This window comes from Heloderma suspectum, chromosome 1 (assembly GCF_057233095.1).
Source record: "Heloderma suspectum isolate Gila_16-S chromosome 1, 16-S_ref, whole genome shotgun sequence".
Classification (NCBI taxonomy): domain Eukaryota; kingdom Metazoa; phylum Chordata; class Lepidosauria; order Squamata; family Helodermatidae; genus Heloderma; species Heloderma suspectum.
Window position 1 is genome coordinate 135,746,642 of NC_139458.1, and position 26,578 is coordinate 135,773,219.

At 42.3% G+C, this 26,578-nt stretch overlaps 1 protein-coding gene and 1 long non-coding RNA gene across 6 annotated transcripts in view; one reads left to right on the plus strand and one right to left on the minus strand.

Annotated features, from left to right (window-relative positions):
• Positions 1–1,738: 1,738 nt before the first annotated feature.
• CD5 (CD5 molecule) lies at positions 1,739–26,212 on the minus strand. Of its 5 annotated transcripts, none has more exons than XM_084859153.1 (10): positions 26,077–26,208; positions 16,397–16,435; positions 14,973–15,269; positions 14,193–14,261; positions 12,714–13,001; positions 11,155–11,289; positions 7,156–7,209; positions 4,882–4,995; positions 3,329–3,427; positions 1,739–2,593 (listed from the first exon to the last, which is right to left on the minus strand). In XM_084859153.1, exons 1-9 carry the CDS (start codon positions 26,147–26,149, stop codon positions 3,339–3,341), a joined length of 1,158 nt encoding a protein of 385 aa, XP_084715279.1. In that variant the 5' UTR covers positions 26,150–26,208; the 3' UTR covers positions 1,739–2,593; positions 3,329–3,338. The 5 variants fall into 5 exon arrangements, with proteins under 5 accessions (XP_084715279.1, XP_084715294.1, XP_084715314.1 ...); XM_084859168.1 differs by having other exon boundaries at positions 1,741–2,593; positions 4,882–4,976; positions 26,077–26,200; XM_084859188.1 differs by lacking the exon at positions 14,973–15,269 and having other exon boundaries at positions 1,750–2,593.
• Positions 4,007–26,578, plus strand: part of LOC146357955 (uncharacterized) — a 58,376-nt gene continuing 35,804 nt past the window's right edge. Inside the window, exons 1-3 of the long non-coding RNA XR_014792451.1 lie at positions 4,007–4,094; positions 11,178–11,302; positions 24,505–24,542. This is a non-coding gene — a long non-coding RNA (uncharacterized LOC146357955). The remainder of the gene's footprint in view (positions 4,095–11,177; positions 11,303–24,504; positions 24,543–26,578) is intronic.

A 26,578-nucleotide genomic window follows, 5' to 3' on the forward strand; every position in this document is an offset into this window, starting at 1 on the left:
TTGATCTGATCTAACTTATTAGTGTCGGGGGTGTGGCAGAGGGCTGAGAGAGTTTTGCCTATTGTGTATCCAAAGCTTCCCCTGCTCTGCCCACACCACGCCCCAGATCCAACCATACCCCCTCTGACATCAGAGGGGGAAAGGCAAGATCTGCGAGGGCAGGGAGAGCGGGAACCGTTACTGGATTTCTGAGGTCAGAGCTATGTAATGGAATAATTCAATTCTATCCATGACATTCGAGAGGGAGATCTGATCTCTCCTATGGTCCTTGGGACAGTGTTCCAGGAGCTACAAGATTGCAGTATAAATTACCGAATTTGATGTAGGAAGAAACATTTGTCAGCATTCCCAACAATGACAATCGATCTTAAAATAGTTCTCATTTTAACACTAAAATTAGTCATGAGTGGGAAGGGATTGGATATGAAAAAAAATCGATTTGAGTTAATACTGTGAAAACTGACTGAAAAGTGGCACTACTTCCAGAAGCTGATGTTTCGAGTCTATTCAAAGTAAGTCTATTTGTTTCAATTTTCTGCTTCATAATTACATCTGTTTCTCCTAATTCTGTACAAGCCAATGGCTTGGTTTGCACGTCATGACAACCTCAGGTTTGTTTAAACCCAGGGCTGTCACAAACATAGCAGTGTGTGGGTGCATGCTGCCTGAAGGTAGGCAAATAACTCATGATTTATTGTAAGGTGGTTTCTCTAGTTTCTCTCTGCCAGATGTCCAGAATTTGACAGAATGCTAAACAACCTGGGGACTGAGTATCCCTGGCTTGTTTAGCCATTCCCACTTGCAGTATGCACCAGCTTGCTCACTCGTTCCCAACAACACAGGGTTTAAACAAAACATAGGTTGTCATGACGTGCAAACTGGGCCAACGGAGTGGGTGAAATGGTCTAGTCAGTTTCACTCCTAATGAAAACCACGTTTTTGTTTTTTAATTACATTTTTTGTTTTTTAATTACATTTTTATTCTCAATTTTCCCCAGTGGAGCTCAGGATGGCATAGGTGGTTCTCTCTCTCACTTTATCCTCATAACAACCCTATCCAGGTAGGTTAACTTGAAAGACTTAGCTAGGCCAAGGTCACCTAATGAGCTTCATGGCTGAATAAGGATATGAACAGGTCTCTCTGGTATGAATCCAACACTCCAGCCCACTGGCCCTCTTAAAGGATTACATGAGTGCATAATTGAACCTGCAGCCATCTTTTCAGATACTAACATATTTTACACATCCCAAAAGTGCCTTCTAAAACAATGATCTGAGCATTAGGTAGAGGAGTGCATTTAAGCACACTGCCACAACTGTTGAAATTAGGTTGAAGTTCTGTTCTAAAAAATTTATAGATTTGAATGTGAGGTTCATCGTAGAAATATCTGTGTGCCTCACAAGATGTTTAAAAACAACACCCAATTCTCCAACTGTACAATTTTCTGGTTGAATTGAGCAATATCTGTTTCATGATTTGAACTTTCTATATAACGGCAGAGTCTATCAGCTTAAAAGATTTACTCCAAGGAAAGCCAAATGGTGAAAGAATCAAATGGCTGGATGCTAGTTACATTGCTTAAGTTGTCCCAGAAATGCATGGAAATTTGCACTGATAGGCATTGCATTAACCAGAATTAGAGGTCAAACTCTTCAGCGTCAGTGTATGTGCAGTATGCCAACCAACTTTGAGACATCTTAACATACCTTTGTATGGATACCCAAATACAAAATATATGTAGCTTATGGCAGGTGTGAACGCTACCCCTTTTTATTTTTCCAGTTATAAACAAGAACACAAACTACTTACAAATTAAATTACAGCTGTATTCAAAGACAAATAGATTTAACAAGTTTTGAAAACCCACTACAACCTCCTTCTATATTTGCTCAATTACAACACATCTATAATTCTTAAATGTATAATATTCCACTTTAGGCAACTGGACACTGGATACAGGAACAAGCTGTTGTACTTGGAAACATTCTAAAAAGGAGCCCTGGCTTCTTCAAATGTCAGCTTTCCCTGTTTTTTAAATATCACTTTCTAACAAAGAGCCAGATCACCCAGCTAACTCCACTGCCTGTGGAACGCCACACTCTGTGCGTGTGTGTGGATGGCTACTCATCATGTGCTGAATCCTGAACTTTACTTGGTTATAAACCCTGCCTGTTTAGTGCTTGCCAAGAACCTCAGCATTCTTTTGGATGTTCAAGTAGAGACACTCAGTCCCTCAATGAACAGCAGTCCTAATTTTTTTTTTTTAATTGCCATTGGAAGATGTAGCTCTCCACCAGTGTACTTCTGGATTTTAAGCCCAAACGGCATTTTCTAGTCCCTGAAGAGGGGGCACCCAACAGAATTCCACCACTTGGTTTGGATTGGGTGATTCGCAGCATAGACTGTAATCCTTTTCAGTGTATGGAAGAGGAGGCGCACTGGCTTTGCCACCACATTCCTGTGAAGGCAGAGGAAATATTTATGGTTGCAGGGAGGAGGCAGGTGGTCTTTCAGAGTGACTGGTAGAAGAAACATATTTAGGATAGCCTGTTTTCTTCTTCAGTTCTTCCTGTTGCTGAATTCTACTTGTGCCTGCAAGGCAGAACATGAACTCTGAAATTCATACTTGCTAGAGTTTAAGAAGCCATAATGCAGCTAGTACAATTTACAGCGTTATCTACCATAAGACGACATTTTTTGCCTGCCACATAGCTTAGGTCTAAGGATTTGACTACACTACACATTTCAGTGAGTTATGGAGATTTTGAACTGTCATTGCTTCTCCCCTAAGAAACTGGTTTAAACATATTCCCTAACCTTGGGGTTGACTGTTCAACCTAAGGATATGAAAGAACATCAGTGACAAGGGAAGTGTGTACAAGCAAAACGTGAGTTCATCACAGTTCTCCACATTCCACCTCGAAGCTAGTTCCATCTTGTGTCCATATCAGATTACGATCTTTTCGCATGAAAATTCATGCGTGTTTTTGTGCATATTATTCCAAATGTACGCGTCAATTGTGCACATCTTAGAAATGTATGCATTCTTCTCCCATTGATTTAAAGTGTGTGCACATTTTTCAAAGATACGCATGCACAATTTTCAAAGGTGCACATGTAGTTCAGTCCATACTTCTCGATCCACAGATCCCATTGCGAGCTCAGAAGTGTATGGACTTTGACCACAGGTTGTGATTGAGTCCGTGTTCAGTCTGGGAGGTGCAAGCTGGGTAAATCCTGACAAAAAATGAACTGAAACAAACTTCTCATACATCCCTATCGGTGATCAGTTTTGGTGGGAGAGTTACAAAGAACAGTCATCCATACCTGTCAGATTTTACAGCTGCCGTGCAGAACTTAAATCATAATCGCTGTCAGAGGAGTTGTCCAGGGGGCTGGAAGATCTGTTGGTTGCCTTTTCCAGGGCTGTGGTGAACAAAAATCTGCTTCAAAAGGTGCCATGTCACAGTGAAACGCCAAAATGTAGGGACTAATGTATCCATGAGACATGCCAAAATGCTTTTAGATTCCAAGGAGCTCCCTTAGCAATATTGTTGCACAAAAATCAGCAATTGCCTCTTGTCTGTATTAAATCGCCCTTTCTTTCATTTGAAACATTTATAACTAGCTCAAGGCAGCTAACAGCCATACATTAAAACAATTACTTTTCACCCCAATATATAACATATTATGCGTGCTATTGTTGCTGGATAACTAACCAAAGTAATTACCTTGGAGCCAAGTGTTAGAAGGAAGAGGATAAGAAATATAATAATAAAATATGAAGACAATTAGGGAAACAGATACCTGACAGGAGCAGAGTTTTCCAGGAATGTGGGCCAAGTCTATGCAAAAGGAACAGATGTAGCTGGGCTACTCTGAGGTTTCTACTTTAACAGAAACCTCCTGTTCATCTTTGCCATTGCAGAGTTAAATATCTTCATAGGTCTCACAGGCTTAACTGAATACCAACGATGTACATACAAACATTTGACAACGTTCTTTTCTGGTTCCACAGGTTGTTAACAGTGGAGGTGTGCTGATCCTACTGGATATGTAAACCCATCTGCTTCTATTACCCTTGTGGCCAGAGGTGAGCGGTTCTAACTCCTATTATCACAGCACCATCACAAATAATTATGATGCTGACAGGTGTTTACATGAACAGTTTGCTGTTGTGTGCAACTGTGGCAAACTATGGTTTGCTCAAACCATAGTGTGCCCACAAACCCAAATTACAAAGGAGAGTTTGCTTTTGGTTTGTGGGCAAATATGTAGTTTGTGGGCACAGTATAGTTTGTGCATTTGCATGTAACAGTAAAATATGGTTTGCTGAGAAACTGGAGGTCAGTTAGGAAATTGCTGAACACAAAGGGAGGCTCACCATAGCTCGTTCATGTAGGGCCAAACCTACACAGGGCTCATCCACGGCTCTGGGTGAAACACAGATCCAAAGATGAAAGATCCAAAGTGACACACAGCCTAAGGTCCTGGCGCAGAAAGCTGTTATTGGCTCTGGTGCTCTATCAGTTCAGATGGGATATTGCTCTATCTCCACATTTGCCCAGTATCAGCAATTTCAGTGGTAAACTAATTTGATTTAATCACAGAAGTGCCCATCTGGGCTGCAACCGGGCTAGGATCCTTTGGAGTAACATGGGTACACCAAGATGGTTAAAAAAAACGTAATGCTGTACACTCTATGGCACCTTCCCTCAACCTGGTTCCCTCCAGATGCTTTAGGCTACAACTCCTAGAATTCCTGATCATTGGCCATGCTGGCTGCGGCTGATGGGAGTTGAAGTCCAAAACATCTAGAGGGAACCAGGTTGGGGAAGGCTGCACTATAGTACTTTTATACTCTGCCTATTGTATGTTACCTGCGTAAGGTGAAAGGTATGAGTTTTTCTTGACAGCTTTATTCTCCTCTTCCTGAATAACCCGGGTTTCAGGATGTGGCTGGAAGGCGACAGATCTGTTGTGATGGAATGAAACTAAATAAAAGCATAGTGTGGAATCACTTTCTCTTCAGACTATACATAATCTTTAAGCTAAAGATATATTATATTGCTTTAATAAGAATGGATATGAAATCCTTCATAATAGGAACATTAATAGGTCTCCTGGCTAAGTGGCAACATTGTATGGAGGGGAAAAAGCCCTGACGATTGCTCTTTATACCACTTTTTAAATGACATTTTCCCTAAACAGACAGACAGATAGGCCAGTATACACCATCATGTCAACATCACCCAGTGTCTACGTTGCAACAATAACATGTTTGCAAGCCATAGCATTCATAAACAGCCCTGATTTAAGTAAAAGAAAAAGTCCACCTTTTTCGGATCAGCTTTTGTAACACGTCAATAATAGAAATTTACCTTACCCTTTCCATATGATGTGTGCATACACCTTAAAGCACAGGTATGCATAGCGCTGACAAAAATGGATGTCATTTGCTTCCTTCCTGGGGCAGAGAACAACTTTGGTGGTGGTGGGCCATTTTCATCTGGGCTGAGGGGGAAGAGTTAACACACACATCCTGATTGGGGGCTCTACTGCTGCTATTTAAATTTTTAAAACTAGGCATGTTGATTGCCAAGAAAGAATTAACATTACATCTAGCTTGGCCTTTAAAGAGGCTTGCTTGGCTGGGTTATGAAGAGCAAGAACCAGGAGTAGGCCTGTGATAATTTATCAAGTCTGCCTAGCTATTTCCCACCTCTAGGGGGAGTAAATGCTCATACTGTGATGCATTTATTATTGATGATCACAGGTGACTGTAAAGCACAGACACATGTGGAGGGGCATTACTCTGCCACTGTTTTTCAGATATAAGTGTAAGACAGTGGAATTGTGATTACTGGACAGGATCTCTAACCATAACAGTCAGAAGGAGGCATTTACAGAATTAAATAAGTAATGTTATCATGCTCAGCTATAACAACACCCCACATTTTAGCTGTTGTAGGAAATGGAAATCCTCGTATTTGCTAGGAGGCTAATGACATTCTGACTGCCCAGAATTATGTTTCAGTACCTCTGTGGCAGATGCTTTAAGTTCAGTGATGCTGCATCCCACTCCAAAGGCAATAATGTATTAGGAGGTAGCAGGAGCTTCTTTCCCACCAAGTGCGTTGGGACCAGAATTTTAGCTAGGGCTCAGCCAGCCTGCTAAAAATGTCAGCTGGAAAACATGTGATGATAAGAGGGTGCTGCCTATAAATATGTTCAGATAGTGCCTTTTCTTCACCACTGAATAATCGCTGCTCCTCTGCTGGCTAGAAGTAAGGGACGGGGCTCCAGGCCAGTGGCTGTACCTTTCAGGAAGGCTTCAGCCTGTAACTCCTAGAAATCCACCAACATCTTATCTGAAACACTTGCACAGAGATCTGGATGTTATGAACCTTGAGGTGTCTTAAGCTTATGTCCGGATAAGCCCATGGGGAGATTAGAAGGCCCGCGCAAATGTACCACTGGCCATATTTAATAGCAGCAAATAAGGGCGGAGTTTGGAGTGATCTTACCCTTGTCCTCAGACAGAAGACTGTGCTTTAGATTCAATAGTTCAGATAGGTGCTTGTGTTGCTGCAGCAAAAGCCAACCCAAAGTTTAAAGCTGTCCGTCAATTGTTGGTTATACCCCAAAGTTGCCATTCCCTTCTGAAACTTTCTCCATAGAAAAGCACAGAAGAGATGCTGCTTCTTGGTTAGAGGAATACTCCCAGGACTACTTGCATACTTGCAAGAGTTTCTTACATTATTATTTAGACAGGGTTTAAGAGCCATCAAGCTGAGGGAAACAGTGGTTATTGTCATAAACCACTTAACCAACTGTTTGACCAATAGACATCCTGCTATTGAGTCAAGGAACCCAAAGGTCTATCCATCTGAGATCAAACTGGCTACAGTTGCAGGTTAGGTACAGCCAACAAGGGTATTTACATACAGGAAGCTGATACTACTTTATAATGAGAATTTAAAACCTGAATTGCCTAGGTTTCAATTTCTCTTTCATTGTTTGTCCTGCATTAACATTATCCACATGTGTTATGAGAGGTTCACATGCACTCTTTTTTTGTCTTGCATTGTGAAATTAGTTTTGAGAGATAGACTCCAGGTTCTTGAGCCCTGTCCTAAATGTTGGTTCTTTACCATTTTGGTTCACGCCACTTGGGCCAATCCATTGGTGCTGTCTCTTCTTGGAATCTGTGGGGTTAAGGGAGAGGAAGTTTGATAGGTGATGAAGTAAGGAGAATATAGGCAAAAGTAAACCAAACTGCATGACTCTAACAAATGATGTCAAGGCTCAACATTTTATATATACAGTACATGAAGCATTGCTGGAGTCGGCACATGTCCCATTACCTTTGATATCTAGTGAAACAGGGGCTAATTTTTTGTATTTGACTCAGTGGGAAGCCACCATTTTGTGGGACATTTTGTAGCTATACTACCTTCAGGAGTATAGTTAGGCTGCTTCCAGATGAGGCATTTATTGCAGAATCACCATGGCTCATTACATATATTTTACATAGGATCCACTTGACATTAAGCTTTTCTACATGAGGCTGTTAATTGCTGTATATACTTTCAGTTTTGTGACAGAATTGAGATCCAAGCTCTCTACGCACAGAGCTTTTCCTTTCCTGCTTTTCTACTACGTAACCTCTAGGTGGAGCTGTGTTATAGCAGAATAGCACAAACACAAATACAAAAAGCACTTTCAGAAACAATAGCCCATTTTCCCCGTTCCCCACCCCTCCCCCCCAAAAATCCCTGGGAAAATGCTCTGAAAAAAAAGAAGTGAAACTGGAGGATCATGACGTCATCTAAAGAACCTGTAAACAACCCTAAAGAATCACAAGTGCACAAGAAATGTCTTGTGTAGAAAGGCTCATTGTCATCCGCTTTATAACCCACTCATGTGTTCCCAGTGTTGTTTCCATCTTTTTATTATCATAGAAAGTCTGACTTTTTACTAGAAGGACAAAAGGGTAATATAATCTCCAGAGGTATGATGCCCTTAGCAACACTCTTCTGTCTTTTTTAAGGGGCATGGTTTTGATGTGGGCAATCACTTAACAAGTAGCTGAACCTATCACAGCTCAGCACACATTAACCATGCAGTGGGTGTCATTTTTATCATCCTTTTAAAAATTTAGTATTTAAGTAGTGCTAAAGCACTTTTTCATTCATATATATATATATATATATATGCAAAACCACTTAAATGAAAGAATCTTAAAGTGCTATACCATCTGGAGGGCACCAGATTGGGGAAGGCTTGGGATTTTATCAAGGTGGTTAATGGTGGTGACTAGAAAGGTCTTTTTGTAAATGGTTTTTTAAAATTAGCATTATCACACTAAATCTCTATAATGCTAATGAAAAATAAATAATTAAAAAAAACACCTTTCCAGTCACTGCAATTAACCACCTTGCTAAAACAGCAATGTACAGAAAGGGTTTTTCAGTCTCTCTCTCTCTCTCACTCTCACACTCACACACACACACACACGTATACACACACACACATAGAGAGAGAGAGAATGCACATTGGACAGAATCCAAAGCTGCCCTTGCGTTTGCATCCAGCACCACCCATTCTGGTCTGTATGTGGCCATCCCTGCTGATTCGAGTCCACAAGTGGCCCCTACCAGTTGCAGAACAGCAACACAGCGCTTCCAGGGGCACGCCCCGAAACGAGTGGAAACACTTGTTTCTGGAAGGGGCAGGTAAGCGGAGCCCATTTCTGGAATGGGTAGGACCTGCTTGTTTCGGGGCCTGCTCCTGGAAGTGCTATGTTGCCATTCCGCAAGCGGTAGGGGCCACTTGCAGACTGGAAACGGCGGGGCTGGCCAGGCATGCAATGGCAGTGTTGGATTCTGCCCAATATCTCCTGATAGTATTGAAAGTCAATTGCAATTCTACTCATAGCTTACAGCAGAGGAACAATGACTAATTAGCACTACGAGTCATTTCTCTGGAAGTACTCCTAGTCTTAACCACTACATCCAGTTTTTCAGAACAAATGATAAACAAAAAAAGTGAAGGGGAAAAATCCAGAAGAAAAGGAGAAGGTAACAGGTAACAAGAAGGAACAGCCAAGACAGAAATAGAGAACTAGGATACTTCCAAATGGAAGGCTCCTACTGTTACCAATCAGAAGACAATGTGCAGCTATTTCATCTTTTCATCCTCGGTGGATTTTTGGTGGAATGAAAAACAACAGAAGAAGCAGTGGGTAAACATGGGGGAGTTACAAATGTAAGATGACAACATCTGGACCTCCTGTAAAATTTTGTGAATGAGGGAGAGTGATTGGGCAGTAACAGTCTAATCTGGAAGTATCCCTAATGTGTACACTCACAGAGCTAGTGTAGTATAGCAACCTGTAATCTTAGAATGGGAGCTGTGAATCAGAAAGTCCCTGCAAATCTCATCTTAGTCATTGGGAGGCCTTAGGCAAGTCACTGACTCGGTTTGCATGACATGACAACCCATTGTGGGCAGCAAGCCACAATGGGTTGTTTTATCGTCTGAACCCAGACTGCTTTCTGCAGGGTGGCTTATTTTTCATCAACATGCCACCCTGATAACCCATTGTTTTTTCTAGGGGGTGTTGAGACCCCAGTAGGTTGTTGTTTCATCCAAACCTGAGAAAACAAGTTCATCATGGATTGTGGCTCGGCAAGTGCGGCAAATCCCCCTGCTGCTCTTTTGAGATCTTGCCCATGCCGCAGTGACAGCCCCTCCACTGATGCCCAAATGGCAGTTTGGGAGGACTATGTCTTGTTCACTGCCCCCTTCTTTAAATTATTTTTTTGGCCACTGAAAATTGCGTAACTGTATTCGTAATTTTTTATTATTATTATTTTTCCGTTCTATCGCAAGTGCGCAAAAGCACACTTGTGGCTGTCTGATATGGGTAGTCTTGTCTGGTCAATTTCCTTGTGTGTTTCAGCTGTTAAAGGAAGCACAGAGGTGAAGTTGGGAAAATACAAGGTAACTGACAAGGCGAGACCGCATATAGGCTAATTGCGCACCACTGAAAGGGACCTGGAAAAGACAATGCACCCAAAGGTGCGGGGGTTGGGGATATCGCCCACTTAGTAGTGTGATCCTCTCTGTTTTAAGTGTTGAACTGACGGTTGTCAATGTCCTGCTCCCATTCAACATCTCTCTGGGTGTCCTGCAAGTCCAGAAAGGGGAGATATTTGCTCCCTGCTCCTTTTTGCAGCTCCCCGCTCCTTTTTGCAGCTCCCCGCTCCTTTTTGCAGCTCCCTTTCAGAGCAGTTCCTGCAAAAAGAAGCCACGAAAAGGAGGGTGGGGTGGAGCCAATATCTTTCCTTTCTGGAGTAACTAGAGACTCAGGGAAATGTTGTAAAGGTGGAGGACACCGAGCGGGAGGATCGCTGTGCCAAGGGGGAGATATTGTGTCCCCACACACATTTTTGGTGCACCTTCTTCTCCCACTGTTTCCCCCTTTCTCCTCTCCCTTAGTATTATATTCCCGCCGTCACTGTCAAGTGTGCAAAAATATGCCTATATGCAGTCTCACCTTGTCAGTTTCCTTCTTTGTTACCTACTGCACTTTGCTCCTTTTGACAGCTAAAACATACAAGGACATTGACAAGGCAAGACTATACCTATCGGACAGCCGTAATTGCACACTTGTGTACTTGTGAAAGACCGACAAATAATAATTTAAAAATAAGAACACAATTGCACATTTTTCTGGGACTGAAATAAAATATACAACCCAATTTGGGTACTTCCAAACCACCCCCACACAAAAAGTGTGGTGAATGGAAAGGGGTTGTGACTGGAGCAGGGAGGGGGGGTGGGATGAGGAGACAAGAGGGGTTCTGCCTTAAAGGATCCTAGGATACCAGCTGGAGGACTCGGGGAAGGAGGGGGAGAACAAGCCATGTAGCTTATTTGCAGGGTGGCTTAGCGTGATGTGCGAACATGGCCACTATTTCATAACCTCAGCCCCACATCTGTATGCTTCCATGCTAGAAGTCAAATGGGCATGATTTTGACTCTCATGTACCCACATGTTGTGTGAGCAGAGAGCCTCATCGGACGCTATTCGACAAAGACAGGAGCTTCTAGTCTCAAAGTCACAGCAAGAGCTTGTCACTTACATTTCTTCACCATTTTTTTATAGGTAGGGGGCACACAGATAACCAGGAAGACTATAGTGAGGACAAGACCAAGCAGGACCCCTAAGACAGTCTCTGTATTGGACACAGTCTCTGTATTGGGCTTGGAATCTTGGCCTGGAGACAAAAGGTGAGATTACAAATTATATCACTCCGAGAAGAAGGTCCTCCCCAGAGGAATGTTAGTGCATTTGACACTGAACAAAATTAGCCCCTTCTATTTACCAGGTATCTGAACAAAAAAAGCACACCCATCTTTTATCTTCTATACTATATCTATAAATCAGCCCTGTAAAAAACTATACTAACCATGCAGTCCAGTGGTCCTTGAGAAGGTGTCCCAGAGGCTATGAAAAATTTCAGCTCTCCCCCTCTGAGAGAGTGAACTTCTACCCTCAGAGTGGGAGATCCGACCTAGCTTTCCAGATGTTGGGAGAGGTGAAAACAGGGTGGATCTGGGGCATGGCATGTTTGGACTAATGAGAACTTGGATCCACAGGATCCCAAGACCTCCTGTTCCTTAACATGTCCCAACACAGGGGAAAAGTAACACCAGCCCTGGGACTGTTGTAAATAATTTCCCTCCTATTGCTTGCAATGGAAGGAAAACAGCTGTAAAAAAACAAAACTTGGAATGGAAGGGAGGAGAAAACAACACCTCCCTCACTTCTGTTCTGCTGGCAGGAGCTCAACAGGGTTTTGGATATATTAGACACTCTGACATCAGAGTGTTCCAACTCTACAGGCAGGATTGCCCTCCACATCCACTGATCTCAGCCCCCACCACAAAGGGCATTCAAATACTCTCTACCAAATACTCTCTACCATCCAGTATGCCAGTTCTGAATCTCAGTGTTCAGCACAGTGGTTAAGACCAGCTTCCCCAACATGCTTCCTCAACATGTGTTGGTCATACTGGCAGGGGATGATGAGAATTGTAGTCCAACACACCAGGTTGGGGAAGGTTGGGTTAAGAGAACGAACTGTATACTTCAATTCTCACTTTCAGACAGGGCAGGGAACTAGACACCATTCCATGCAATGCAAGGGGGCACAGTGAGGTAGAATTTTGGACTGTACCCCTTCAGAGTGCAGGTGGGAGTAGAGTCATGTTTTAGAATGTTTCCTTATGTAAAAAAAAATATTCCCACAGATATTAAACCAGCAAACAAGGAAGAAAGGTTTAGCAAAGCCCTCTCCCTGGTGTGTTAGTCTACTCCATTTGGGGAGCTTGCTTTTCTTTCTTTCTTTCTTTCTTTCTTTCTTTCTTTCTTTCTTTCCTTCCTTCCTTCCTTCCTTCCTTCCTTTTTTTTTTTTTTTAACATGGGGAGGATTCCAAAATTCAGCCTTTTAACTGCAGTCTGAAGTGGTACAATCCAGAATTCTACTTCAGTTGGCCACCTTATGTATTGAATGGCTCTAACACCTTTGCCCACCCCTTCCAATACTAAGGAGGAATAATAGACCAAATTCTTTCATTCAAATCACAAAAGAAATGCAAAACAGAGCTCGGGTGTGTTCTCCTAGTCAGTCTTACTCACCTGAGCATTTAACCAAGGTTATACTAAAGCATTCTTTAGTCCTCTTCAAACAGTCCAAGGTAAGGTTCCTTCTTTCACACTGCACTTTCTCCCAGTGGGCAGGCAAAAGCCTCCAGGAGTCCTTAAGCTGTACTGAAACTTCACAGCCTGCTCCTTGGCAGGCCCCGGGTATCAGCCTATTCCACAACCTTGGTAAACCCAAGCAAACTGTTTCCCAGCGGCCTCCATTCAGCTCCACAGTCCCAGAGCATAATGAGGTCCCATCTTCTAGCCTTATCCATGGACTATCTGTGAGAAAAAGACATGAGGGAATAAGACACTTGCAAAGTAGTGTAGCAGGACAGTTGTTAACAGCAAGTCCCCAGTTCAAATGTGAACTTTTTCTATGAATTCACTGGGTAGTCTTATGTGTCCCCATTGTAGGTACTTTATAAACAATAAATAAATAGTAATAATTACAGCCTTAGGCAACCTCCCTTGCAGCTATGATTTGGCATAATGATACTGAACCATCTTACAGATCTGTATGGAGATAATATATGTGAGTCACTCTGAGCACTTAGGAAAAGCGCTACATAATTTACTATGGCTGCAATTCTATCTACATTTTTACTTGGGACTTAATTCTCAGTAAACATGCATAGCATTGTGCTGTTTCCCATATTATTTTCATTTTTCTGGCACAAGATTCAGAAGGACTTCTCCCAACTGGGTGGGTGGGCAACAAAATGAACATAAGAGCATGTATATATGAACTACTGAGGCATTTTATTATATTTAGCAGTATATAAATATCACAAATAAATAAATAATATGTAAATAAATAAGAAGAGCCCTGCTGGATCAGACCAAGGGTCCATCTAGTCCAGCATTCTGCTCACACACGGGCCAACCAGCTGTCAACCAGGAACCCATAAGCAGGGCATGAGTGCAACAGCACCCTCCCACCCATGTTCCCCAGCAACTGCTGTACATAGGCTTACTGCCTCTGATACTGTAGGTAGTGTATAGCCATCAGGACTAGTAGCCATTGATAGCCTTCTCTTCCAGGAATTTGTCCAATCCCTTTTTAAAGCCATCCAAAGTGGTGGCCATCACTGCATCTTGTGGAAGTGAATTCCATAGTTGAACTATGCGCTGTATGAAGAAGTACTTCCTTTTATCTGTCCTGAATCTCCCACCAATCAGCTTCATGGGACAACCCCAGGTTCTAGTATTATCAGAGAGGGTGATGGCACAGGGAGAAAATGCCCCCTCCCACACACACACACACACACACACACACTTCTGTGAGCAGTAGCCTCCACTGGATTACCACCCTTTCTGCAGATGGAAGGGGCCCTTATGTAAGCAGAAGGGCTACTCTGGCTCAAGGCTTATATTTTAATCAGTTATAATTTGCAGTTTCTGTAGCATTGATCACTTCCACCAGCAACGGCACTTAAGATTGTGGCAACTGGTGCTTCTTGGTTTTCTTACCAGTGGGTTTTGGCAAAGTCACTGATGCCGCTGTTGTGGGCTGTGATACTGTAGGGGTTTGCTTAGGATCTGAAATGACAAATATAAGCCAAGGCATTTAGAAGGGATGAGTTTGACCCATGGAGGAAAGAGAGAAGACAGCTGTAACATTTCAACAGTAGTCACAGCCAGTTATTCCCTAGCCAGTTCTGATCCTGGCTTCACAACATGCCAACAAGCTGAACACTGGTTCAGCCATCGGTCTTGCCCCTCCCATCATGCTCCAGATGGGCTGTTCACTTTTTAAAAAATATGTTGAAATATATAAATATTACTTACGCTTATTCTTCACCTTATAAAAAATCAAAAACATTTTAAACGTATGTATTATATATTCATTGTATTTATCTTTCTTGGATAGAACGTAGAGTTCTATTGATGAAAGGCAGAATATAAATTAAATATTCAAATATATTACTCCCATCCATCCAGGCACTGCTCAGCTTCAGCAAGGTTGCTGCATGATGTGCCTTGGATCATTTGTGAGCAGGGAAAATATATCAGTAATGCTATGGGCAAGAGCCAATAGCAGCCCTCCACAGCTAGTTTTCCCCCTCCGGTGCAAACTGAGCCATACTGAAAACTTGCAGAAACAATTTTTCAGACCCTTTCCCAGGACAGAAAAAGGGTACGCTTGTACTTAAAGCGGTGAAGGTGCTTCCAAAGCATTCCTACTGCTCTTAAATGTCACACCTGTCTTACCCAAAGGAGAATACAAGCAGGAAGGAGTGTTGTATCTACCTTGACAAACCAGGGTCACCCTTGGATGGTGAGTGCAGTTATATTCCTGCCATATGCAACCCCTGAGGGCAGTCTTGTTCCCCTGGCATTCCACCAGGCAAGTCTCTTGCTTTTCTGGTTCTTTGGAATATGGTTCCAGGGTTCCAACAGGGAAGCCACAACCAAGTTGCTCACAGACCAGTTCTGCATTCTGCTGTATCCAATTTTTGCTAGAAATCCTCTTCCATTTGCCCTTGTGTAGCATCTCCAACCACCCAGAACATCTAGAGCCAGTACCATTAAGCCTCGCATTCCACTCTGTTGGGGGAAAATTAACATATTGAAGACCTGTCAAGCAGAACTACAGAACATAGCATAGTTTTCTCTCTCTCTCAGATCTGCTGAGACTTCCTGCCTCCCATGACCACAGCTTAACTCTCCCCTGCTGAAATAAATGGAATATAAAAGCACCTGACTTTAGCTGGCTCATGCTTTTTCTTACTAAGAAACATGGAAATGAAATGTCTTTTATTTATTTTCAATGGCTTGGATCCAGAGTTATGCTGGATCAACTGCATCAGCGGAAGTGGACTTCCCCACCGCCTCCTTCCCATGGCAGCCCCTCCAGCCCCCTGGAAATGCTACACAGAGTCAGGAGACCCTGCTGAATGGGATGACCTGTGGTGTGGGGATGAGGCCCCCCCCTGAAATTGGGCAGCAAGACCTTATGCGAGTGAGCAGAGCCCTTCCTCTCGCAGAAGGCAGATTCTGAAACCAACCCAGTATTTATACACCACTTTTCAGGTGGACCTCACGAAGCAACGTACATAAAATTATTAAAACAATAAGCATCAATCAACATTGCATAATGAAACAGAAGAGACACACCACATGTACCTGCTTCTTCTCCCCTTCCCTCAGGGCAAGGTGAAATGCTAATTCACATGAGGCATAAACTGACTATACTTTCAGGTATAAATTCATTAATGTTAGATCCACATGAAGCACAATCCTTTGAATATTTACTCAGAAGTAAGTCTCACTGTATCCAATAGGGCTTACTCCTAGGTAAGTCTGTTCAGGATTGTAGCCTTAATCAGGTCTCGTCCAAGACATTTTTCTGGCTGAGGCAAAGGATAAAATGGCACGCACACACACCCCATTCCAAATGTAGAAGCTGACTGGATTGGTAGCTGAATCTTACTTCAACACTGGTGACGAAGTAGTGTCCTTTACTGCACCTGAGGGCAGCAGACTGATTTAAGGGGCCCAGGAAGGCCATGTGGCACACATAGCTCTGTCCTCCAACAGAGGGGAATGGCCAGGGGAGGGGTCAGGAGCAACTGCCGCTGCTTCCCTCCCCCAGCATCTGCTGCCTGCAGGGGCTGCCTCACAGTAGGGATGGCCCTGGCCTTAATACAGTTAAGTATTAATAAAGTACTGACCTTTAGGGATCTCACTTTGTCCACCATCACAAGTGACCACTGCAAAAAAAGTAATAGAGTAAAAAAAGTAAAAATAACAGAGCAGAACTCCATAAGCTAAAGGCAACTTTACTTCTCACCGGGGGTTGTTAGCCAACACTGCTTTATTGCTTTAGATAACAACTGCAGGAAAACTTTCTACCAGTGGTTAATACTAATATTCATGCAAAGCACCCACTCTGGCAATAAGTATCTCCAAGTCTTACTCTAACCTTCTTTCCATAAGAACACAACGCAAACTGTGCCATCTTAACTAAAAGTGAGCATGCGGCAAATGTATGTTCTTTCCAATAATGCTGTGTCACCAGCTAAGTTCCATCAAGTCCATTCCATCCAGGCCGTTCCATCAACCCTAAATTATGGGAAGGCTATGATGTCATCTTCTTGGAGATCTTTTAGAATCAAAGCTCTCGTACAGGGTTGCTCACTTCTTTGGTCACGCAGACCTAAGGTGGGATCCAAACCAGCCCTTTGTGCAAGCCAAAAGCAGTTCTGTGTGTGCATGGGAGAGGTCTCCAATCCAAACCACACCTGCACATCCCTATGCCACATTGCGCCCTGCTCTGGAGAATCTCCTTATTCATAAACATCCCCGATTATGAAATGCTCTCCCCAGGGAAGCTTGCCTGGCACCAATTTTGTTCTCTTTTAGGCGCCAGTTGAAGAAGTTTCTCTTTGCTTGGGCATTTGGATAGTTTAATTCCCAGCGTTGGTGGTTATTGTTGTTGTTCACTCCTCTGCTGGATGGGGGATGTTTTTTGTTCTTTAAGTGATCTTTTAGATACTTTTGTAAATGCGTGTGTTTTTAATGAATAATTGTATATTGTATCTGGAGAGTGGTTTTTTGTTTTGTATTATTCTTTTATAAATGGCTTTGGGACTCCTTTCAGCAATACGTAAATGTAATTAACTACTCAGACTGCCTTGGAGAGGACCCTCTGGAAAAGAGTCCTGTGGAGTCCTTTGGATCCTGGCCCAGATATTGATGTATGAATTGGTTGAGTGAGTCACTTTGAAGGATTTGGCCCCAGAGCTTGCTACATTTATATGTTGACCAAAAGTATTGCAATTGGCTCACCCCAGTGGCTCTATTCCCAGCAGGTCATGCCGACCTCTTATACCAGCCATTAGCTGCTTGTCAATACAATGCTCATCTCTTAGCAAATGACAAAGGTAGCGGAATCATATCTCCCCCCCGCCCCGTCTTTCTTTTGTTCCCCCTTCACTGTATTAATGGGGTGCACTTTGCTATCTGAGGTAACTGATGGAATGTGTGCAGGAGTTATTCATTGCAAATGTGCTCTTTGTCTCCTTCTGTGGATGATTACCACACCAATTACCAACCTTTCTTGCTGCTGTTCTCTGAAGAATAATTTGATTAAAAGGAATTTTGATGTGCATAGCGATAGGGGAGAGAAAGACTCATAATTAATGATACAGGGTGAGGGCTAATGTTAGATTTCTGCTCACTTCAGTGGAGTCATCCTGATTTGCAACAAGGGAATCTTCTCTCCCCGTTAGACATGACAATTAAGCATGTAACATAATTACACCTCTATCTACTTCTAGCTGTCTTGCTTTTTTCTCAGCTTAAACAGCACAAATGTATTTGCCCAATGTATTTGAACTATTTGAGCAAGATTGCACATATGCGGAGAAAGAGCATGGACAAGATGTGTTACACGCACACCTAAAAATGTGTGAGGTGTGTATGCAACAAACATGTTTGCAAGCATGCCTTTTAGGGAGTCAGGATTGGCTACGGGTGCTTGGAGATGCTCGGCTCCTGGCACTACCAGGCAAAAGACATTGTGGAGCCATCAGGGTTTTTTTTGGTAATCAGAGCAGCAGCTCTGGGGGAAGGGGGTGTTTAACGTTTCCCCAAACCAAAATTGTTTCCCCCCAAAGCTGCTAAGTCGTGTGTGTGTGTGTGTGTGTGTGTGTGTATATATATATATATATATATATATATATGCACACACACACACACACACACATATACAGGTACCTAGAAAAGCATTTAGATTGATGAAATGACATGGGGGAAAGGTTTAAAACATTCCCGGCTTCAGTGATGGTGCTTTAAAATTTAAAAAGTTAGGAAATCCAAAGTTGGAGCATTTGTGCATCACATCTGTTTTGGCCCTGAGCAGGCATTTGTATCTGTGTTTCCCTGTATCGGAACCCAATGATATATCCACTGTATTGAGTAGCCCTGCATCACACTTTTACAAGACCAACACAATTGCTGTGGGTTACCCCTATCATAAAGTTGTATCCCTCAGCAAATATATGACATATGGATGACAAACCTACTTCTTTGAACAACCCAGTGTGTGTGCCTGGGACCCTTAATTATTCCAGGGCTCTCTTAAAGACATGAAAAGAGCATGAGAGAGATGGACATATACGGCGAAAAATTCAAAGTGTGTCTCATTTTATAGGCTTGGGTTGAGGGTGGGTTGGAGACCTCTAGTCTAACAGGTAGGATTTGAATTATATGAAATTACAAAATATAAAATAGAATAGCCTTAATTTTTATTATAGCATTCTAGTCACATATAATTCTGACACAACTAGAAGCCTGGTATGTATTCCTAGGAAAAGCAGATTTCTTCCATAGGGCCAGCCATTGCTATGCAGACTGCATCACCTGCACTTCGTTTGTATGCTGCCCAGAGAACTTTGGTGGTTTACGAGTGGTTTAAAAAGATAATACATAAATAAAAATACTGAGTTGGATCCAGATTTAGCAATACTTAGAGCAGGCCCACTGCAATCAATGAGGCTTATGTTAGTCATGACTAACTTGTCCCCTTGATTTCAATAGGCCTATTCTAAGTATGACTAAATGCGGATCTAGGGAACCCACTATTTTCCCCTAGAACCTTTATGTGGATACGTACCCCCAAATATTTGACAAAGGTAAATACATCTTTTATGTTTATGTGAATAAGAGGCAGGGAAAACCCCTAAGACATAGCCTATTTCCACTGAATTTGGTAGTATACTGCCTTGCCCTAGAATTTTTGAAATAGTAATTTCAAACATGTATTACTATAAAACTGAGAAAAAACATTTTCATATTTAGATGTCCTAGGTTTATCATTTTTATTGTCACCAAACTTATTTTCAAAGTACAAAAATGTTCAGAATTTCACTGCATGCTAGAAAAGCTATAAGACGAGATCTATTTCCCATATCAGCTGGACAGTGCTTTGCCAATCAAAACTACATAAGAGTTGGAACATGAGTGCTAGCATGAGGTACCAAATCAAGAGTAAACACACCACACACTGGTTCATCTAGCGATAACAATAATCTCCAGCTACCTTTTCTACCAGAAGTGGGGTATGTTCTAACAAGTGAGAGGGCTTTTTTGGCCCTGGTGCCTCATAAGAACATAAGAAGAGTCATGCTGGATCAGATCATGGTCCATCTAGTCCAGCATTCTGTTCACACAGTGGCCAACAGCACCCTACCAACCCACACATGTTCCCCAGCAACAGGCATACAATTATGGAATGCCTGCCCTACAGAGGTTTGCCTGTCACCAACTTTGATGCCTTTCAGGCACCACACAAAGATCTGTTTATTCCACTGGGCATTTTAGACATCTTGTTTTAAATTTTGATTGGAATTTGCTCTTTATCTGTCACTTTTTTGCTTTCTTTTCCAAACAAAAATTAGGTTTGTAGTACTATTGTTTTATTTTGTGCTTTTAATTTTTGAAAAACGTCTAGAACTTTTTCAGGATATCAGGTAGTGTATAAACGTATTTTAAATGAAACAAAAATATAAATAAGTAGTGTTGGAGGAAGGTATAGTGTACAATGTGGGGGTCAGCCTGGGGAGGAACTCTGGGGACACAAAGGCTGTAGCTATGAATCAGACACCCTGCACATGTGGTCCCCAAATTACTCTCTGTGTGGACATGCCTTAAGGCTTTTTGCGTGTGTGTGTGTGTGTGTGTGTGTATTTTCCACAGATTTTTGAAAATAATGCTAAAGATTGTAGTGCGTGGTTACAGTGGGACTTGGTAATCTGATGGCCACACTTCATGGGCCCGCCCTACTTATGGGATAAACTAGGCGTGAGGCGGGAAACCCTGTTCATGGATCTTTCACGCTAGTTAACAATATTAACAGCAGCCACAGGCTCCCTCTATTTTGATCAGAACCATGGTGTTGGGAGAGGTGGAGTTTAACCCTTTCCCTGGCATGGTTTTCCCAATTAAAAACCCCCTCCCAAATAGTTATCAGCCTGCAGGGGGAAACAGTAAATAACATCTGGGGGAAAGATTTTAATCGGGAAAATGGCTTAAACCGCACCTTCCCCGCACCATGGATCTGATCCAAATTGTGGGCTCTGTGGCTGCTACTCTCCTCCTTAAACCTGCAAGAGATCCATGAAAGTATTTCCAGCATTACATCTAGCTTGTCCTTTAGCAGTTCTCAAAGCTGATCATGCATTGTAAACACAGACAGGAACATAACAGGTAATCTTGTCCCACCTTGAGTAACTTTATTCATCAGAAATAATGTGTCTCTCTTAAGTCCACATTCTGGCCCATCTGGGGTGCAGATAAGGAGACAGAAAACTTACTTTGATGGATGTAACCAAGGGAGCTGTTCCAGTTATATTTCTATTCCTGACCTTGGTGTTAAAAGATGGCACAAATTCTCCCTTGCTTAAGTCTTTTTGCTACAGGTGCTATCAGGGTCAGCCCAAGACATTTTGCTGCCTGAGGCAAATAAGCAAATGCCCTCTCTGGAACTCGAAAGTGCATAATACCTAAGGCTAATCAAGTTATTTTGGCACCCGAGACAGAAAAATCCCACAAGCACCATTGGGCTGCCCTTTCATGACATCCTAAATCAGCTGCCTAAGCTGGCCAACTCCCTCCACCTAACAGTACAGCCAGCCCTCCCTGGGCATCTGTTTCATAGAATCATAGAATAGTAGGGTTGGAAGGGGCCTACAAGACCATCAAGTCCAACCCCCTGCTCAGTGCAGGAATCCAAGTCAGAGCATCCCCGACAGATGGCTGTCCAGCCTCATCTCAAATGTCTCCAGTGTGGGAGAGCCCACTACCTCCCTAGGTAATTGGTTCCATTGTCATATTGCTCTAACAGTCAGCAAGTTTTTCCTGATGTTCAGCCGGAATCTGGCTTCCTGTAACTTGAGCCCTTTATTCCGTGTACTGCATTCTGGGATGACCGAGAAGAGATGCTGGCCTTCCTCTCTGTGACAACCTTTCAAGTACTTGAAGAGCGCTATCATATCTCCCCTCACTCTTCTCTTCTCAAGGCTAAACAGGCCCAGTTCTTTCAGTCTCTCTTCATAAGTCTTTGTTTCCAGTCCCCTGATCATCTTTGTTGCCCTCCTCTGAACCCTCTCCAGTTTGTCTGCATCCTTCTTAAAGTGTGGTGCCCAGAACTGGACACAGTACTCCAGATGAGGCCTAACCAGTGCTGAGTAGAGGGGGACTAGTACTTCCCAGGATTTGGAAGCTATGCTTCTATTAATGCAGCCCAAAATAGCATTGGCCTTTTTTGCAGCCACATCACGTTGTTGGCTCAGATTCAGCTTGTGATCTACAACAATTCCAAGATCCTTCTCACTTGTAGTGTTGTTGAGCCACATATCCCCCATCTTGTAACTGTGCATTTGGTTTCTTTTTCCTAGGTGCAGAACTTGGTATTTATCCCTATTAAATGTCATTCTGTTGTTTTCTGCCCAGTGCTCGTCTATCAAGATCACTTTGAATTTTGTTTCTGTCTTCCAAAGTATTAGCTATCCCACCCAATTCTGTGTCATCTGCAGATTTGATCAGCATTCCTTGCACCTCCTCCTCCTCCAAGTCATTAAAAAAATGTGGAAGTGCACTGGGCCCAGGACTGAGCCCTGTGGTACCCCGCTCGTTACCTCTCCCCAGTTTGAGAAGATCCCATTGATACGCACTCAGTGAGTGTTTCAGCGAGTGTTTATCCCGCCTTTGCACTAAGCTGGTTATTATTCTCGTGTTTAAGAGCCTAGCTACCTTTTACATACAAAAGCATGTGCCAAAAGGCCAACACCAGCTATTTCTTAGGGAAAAGCAGTTTTAGGAGGAAGCGGGATTTGCAGCTGAGAAGCCCTGTGTGCGTGCTCATGTGCGTAACCCTTTCTGTGCCTGCTCATTCTTCAAGGTGCTTTTCATCTGTGAAGTTCCAAATGCATGTTTGGCAAACACACACTTGGAACCCCATGGCAGAAAAGTGGTGGCAGTGGGGATTTCATTCTCACATGCATGCACACACAGAGCTTCTCAGCTCCAAATTCTATCCCTCCATCCCAGCTACGTTTGCATAGGAAACAACAACTGTTGAACTTTTGTTACACATACATCCGTGTAACATGTAGTCCTATCTGACAGGACAATGTTATTAATCCAGATGTGCTTGCCTAAGATAACTCTGCTATCATTGGCAAAATATATTTTCTAATCACCCAAATTGGGGAAATTCAATTCCCTATATGTACAGGCTCATGTCTGTCCATTTTTTTAAATTTGTGATTTTGTTTTCATATTGTACGCTGCCTCAAGTTTTGTGTAGGAAGTGAGTAAGAAATTTTAAAAATTCATAGTGACTGCAGCAGGAAATGATGCTGTATGAGTGTAACAACTGTTACTGGTGTCAAGTGACAAATCCCCCTCCTGTTTTGTGAACATTTTTCATGTCTTACCTTTTTGTGATTTAAAAAGATATTTAGAGGCCCTGTTCTGTACACAAATGCATCCCTTTACAAAATTAAAAACAGGATGGGTAGGACATCTCCAGTACTAGCCATCCATTCTCCAGCAACAATATCTGTCTATTTTGTAAACTTTTGCAAACTGTCTCCCTTTATTCGTTATTATTAAAAAAATATTCAGCTGCCTTGAACTTATATTTTAAAAGATGAGGTATAAATATTTTAAATAAAAGTAATACATAGTTCTATACATTTTTGAAACCAGTGTGTTCTTTCCAGCGTGGTGCACATCATCACTAGTTACATAACCACCAGCAGCAGCAGCAGTAAAGAGAATTTCTGTATAATGCAAGGATTTTTACCAATACCTGTTTGGCAAAGGAAACTAGGTTTAAGAATAATGCTTAGCTCTCATTTATTTTTAATAATCATTTAGAGGGTACTTTCAGCATGCAAAATACCTTACCTTCCTTCTGTGATTCATTATCATTTGACACAAACCTGTCAGAGCATTTTTATCCTGTTTTACTTTTGGGGAACTGAGACTGAGAGCAAGTGGCTTGTCCAGGGTTAACCAGTGACTCGTGGCTAACCAGCGATGCAAAGGCCAACAAGCTGTGTCCCGAATCACTCTAGTTTACCCATGCAGATTCCTCACAGGGCACTGAAATAATTGCACATTGTGTGAACGTACATTTATTGCTGTGCACAACTACGACACGTGGCTGTAATGCCAAGTCCCTGTTTAAGATAATAGCCAGATTCTCCTGTTTTAAAATCTGTCTATTTCTAATACTAAGTTTCATTGTTGCCTGAAAATCATCTGCACAGTCTCTAACACAAGGTACGCCAATGTTGGACATTTGGAGTTATTCCGTTTCCCAGTTAATCACTAGATATTTTGTTTGCCTGTAACTAAAACATAAACCTATTTTTCCTAGGGAAAGAAGCACTGGGAAAAATATTAGTTTTCTCATTCACTGCTCTATTAAGGTCTTGGCATGGGTAACATCTGTATGTTACATTATCAGATAATGTTTTCAGGTTATATTTACATTGAATATACCACAGGATATTCTGGGACGATGCCTGCTAGGCTGGTAGTGCTAAATAAGCATTTTGTAAAGTTCATATAAATGTATTGCACTAGCTGTGGGCCATGACACGTTTATACAAATACATGAATGTTATGTTATGTAGTAAGTGGTGTTGGTACGCTTAGCACAGTTAAGAACCAGCAAAAATCCACACACATAATCTAAATTGTTCCCTCCCATTTTAAACAATTCAAGGTGAACTGACTTTTTCATTTCCTTATCTTGATTTTCCAGCTGCAGCCTAGGACTAGTCTTTCCTCTTCAACATTCAGGTAATACTTCTTTAACAATTATGTTATATATATTTTACTAGTAGCTAGAAGGAATGGCACCATGTCACACTTGAAATTAAACAAAGATCTTCTGCTAGCACTGCCAATTTCTGATATATAAAGTTCACAATCTTGGGATAAATTAAAATGTAATGAGAGGATGAACATATAAAGAAAGTTTTCCACATGGTCAGGCATAATGGATAATAAGATAACACAGGACGATAGCTTTTTAGTTCAGAATGAACTGCTTCATGGTCCAAGTGACTAACAAGAGTTCCTCAGCAAGCCTCTGCCCCAGATGCTAATTGAGATGCAGCTATACTTAATGGCTCTAATAACAATGTAGCATAAGCTTTCTTCCACACATGCATCTCCTCTGCTGGACTGGGATGACATTTTGCCCTTCTTTTGGGGCTAGGCTTATTTTGAAACTTTTAATTATTTTTCTCCTAGAAAGCAGATTGGTACACAACTGTACCTATTTTACCCTCATATACATAAGACATGGAATTATTGCTATGTTCAAACACAGGAGCCAACTGAGACAATCAATGCTAAGAAATACTAAATTAGGTAGAGGACACATTGTCTGCTGGTTTAAAGTGGTATCCGAAAGAGGTAATGTACTCAATCTAGGAGTAACTGCCAACAAAGCAGAGCAATTTCAGAGGTGAAGTTACATCAGTCCATAGTGCCCTGAAAAGTACCTCTATTAAATTTTATCCCCATATGCTTAGCCAAGGAAGTTCTTGGAGTACTTAAATATATAAAATAGTAAGCAGCTTATAAAATATGAACAATTAAAATACAGTTTAAAGCTAATAGTAAACAGTGATGACGAATAAGTTAGCAAGTTAGTCCACAAAATCTGTTAAAAATACAGGTAATGTATATCACTTCAGCAACCTAAAAACCTCCCTAAAAATGGAAGGTCTTAAATAATCTTCTAAAGGCAATTTGCCAGGTGCACTACTCTATGGATGGACTGTCAAAGTGAGGGACACCACACACACACACACACACACACACACAAACACAAACCCAAACCCAAGTCTTCAGCCACACTTCCATGAATGCGGGAACTCATAACAGAGCCTGCTCTGAGGATCTTGATGCCTGAGGGAGAACTTATGGGAGCGTGTTCCTCCAGATATCCTGGGCCTGAGCCAGTATTGGTATTGGCAGTGGCATCCATTGGATTTCACTCAGCCAACCCAGGCTTATTGCCAGACGAAGCTGTGATGATGTTGGACTACCAGGCTACACATCCCTCCAAGGGACGTGACATGTACAGAGCTGCATAATAATACTTAGTATTTCTATAGGATCTTTCCTAAATGCTCAAAGTGCTTTACATACACGAGCTCAATCATCCTGATGACAGTGGGGCCAGTATTATTGCCATCTACATATATCGGTGGAAAGGGCTAGGGCTGAGAGATGTCCAACTTAAGACCATCCAGTGAGTTACGCTCAGCTGAGATTTGAACCACGCCTTGCACGGATGGAATTGCCTGTTAGTACTACTCACCCCACATCCCCACCAACATCAACGGGATAAAGACTAGAAGGTGCTTGAATCTCATCGGTACGTTCCTCCTCATCCGACCATATACAGGCAGCCCTTTTGTGTCCCTGCCCTCACACTGCTGCTACCTGCTGTGGGCAAAGGGAGGGGCGGGGAGGAAGAGTGTGTGCTGCTTCTCTCTCCTGATGTGGTTTTTTGCGTCATGTCTCAGTTGCTTGGAGTGTGCTTTACTAAGAGAACTGCTCACCAGTGTCTCTCAGCAAAGAGAGTCGCATTTCCAGGCCACAAAAACTATATTCCTGGCTTGCTTCCACAGCAGGCACTGGAGCCCACTGAGGGTGTGTCTCTCAAAGTGGAGACAGAATTTGGCCTAATAGAGAGGGTGAGGGGGCAGAGGGAACAAACTAGTTAGCATTCAGATAGGGTCAGCTTTGCCTCTGGACAGAGGTGACATCCATACCACAGAATGCATTGCTTATCCTCAAACACAGAGCTGATCAGGAGG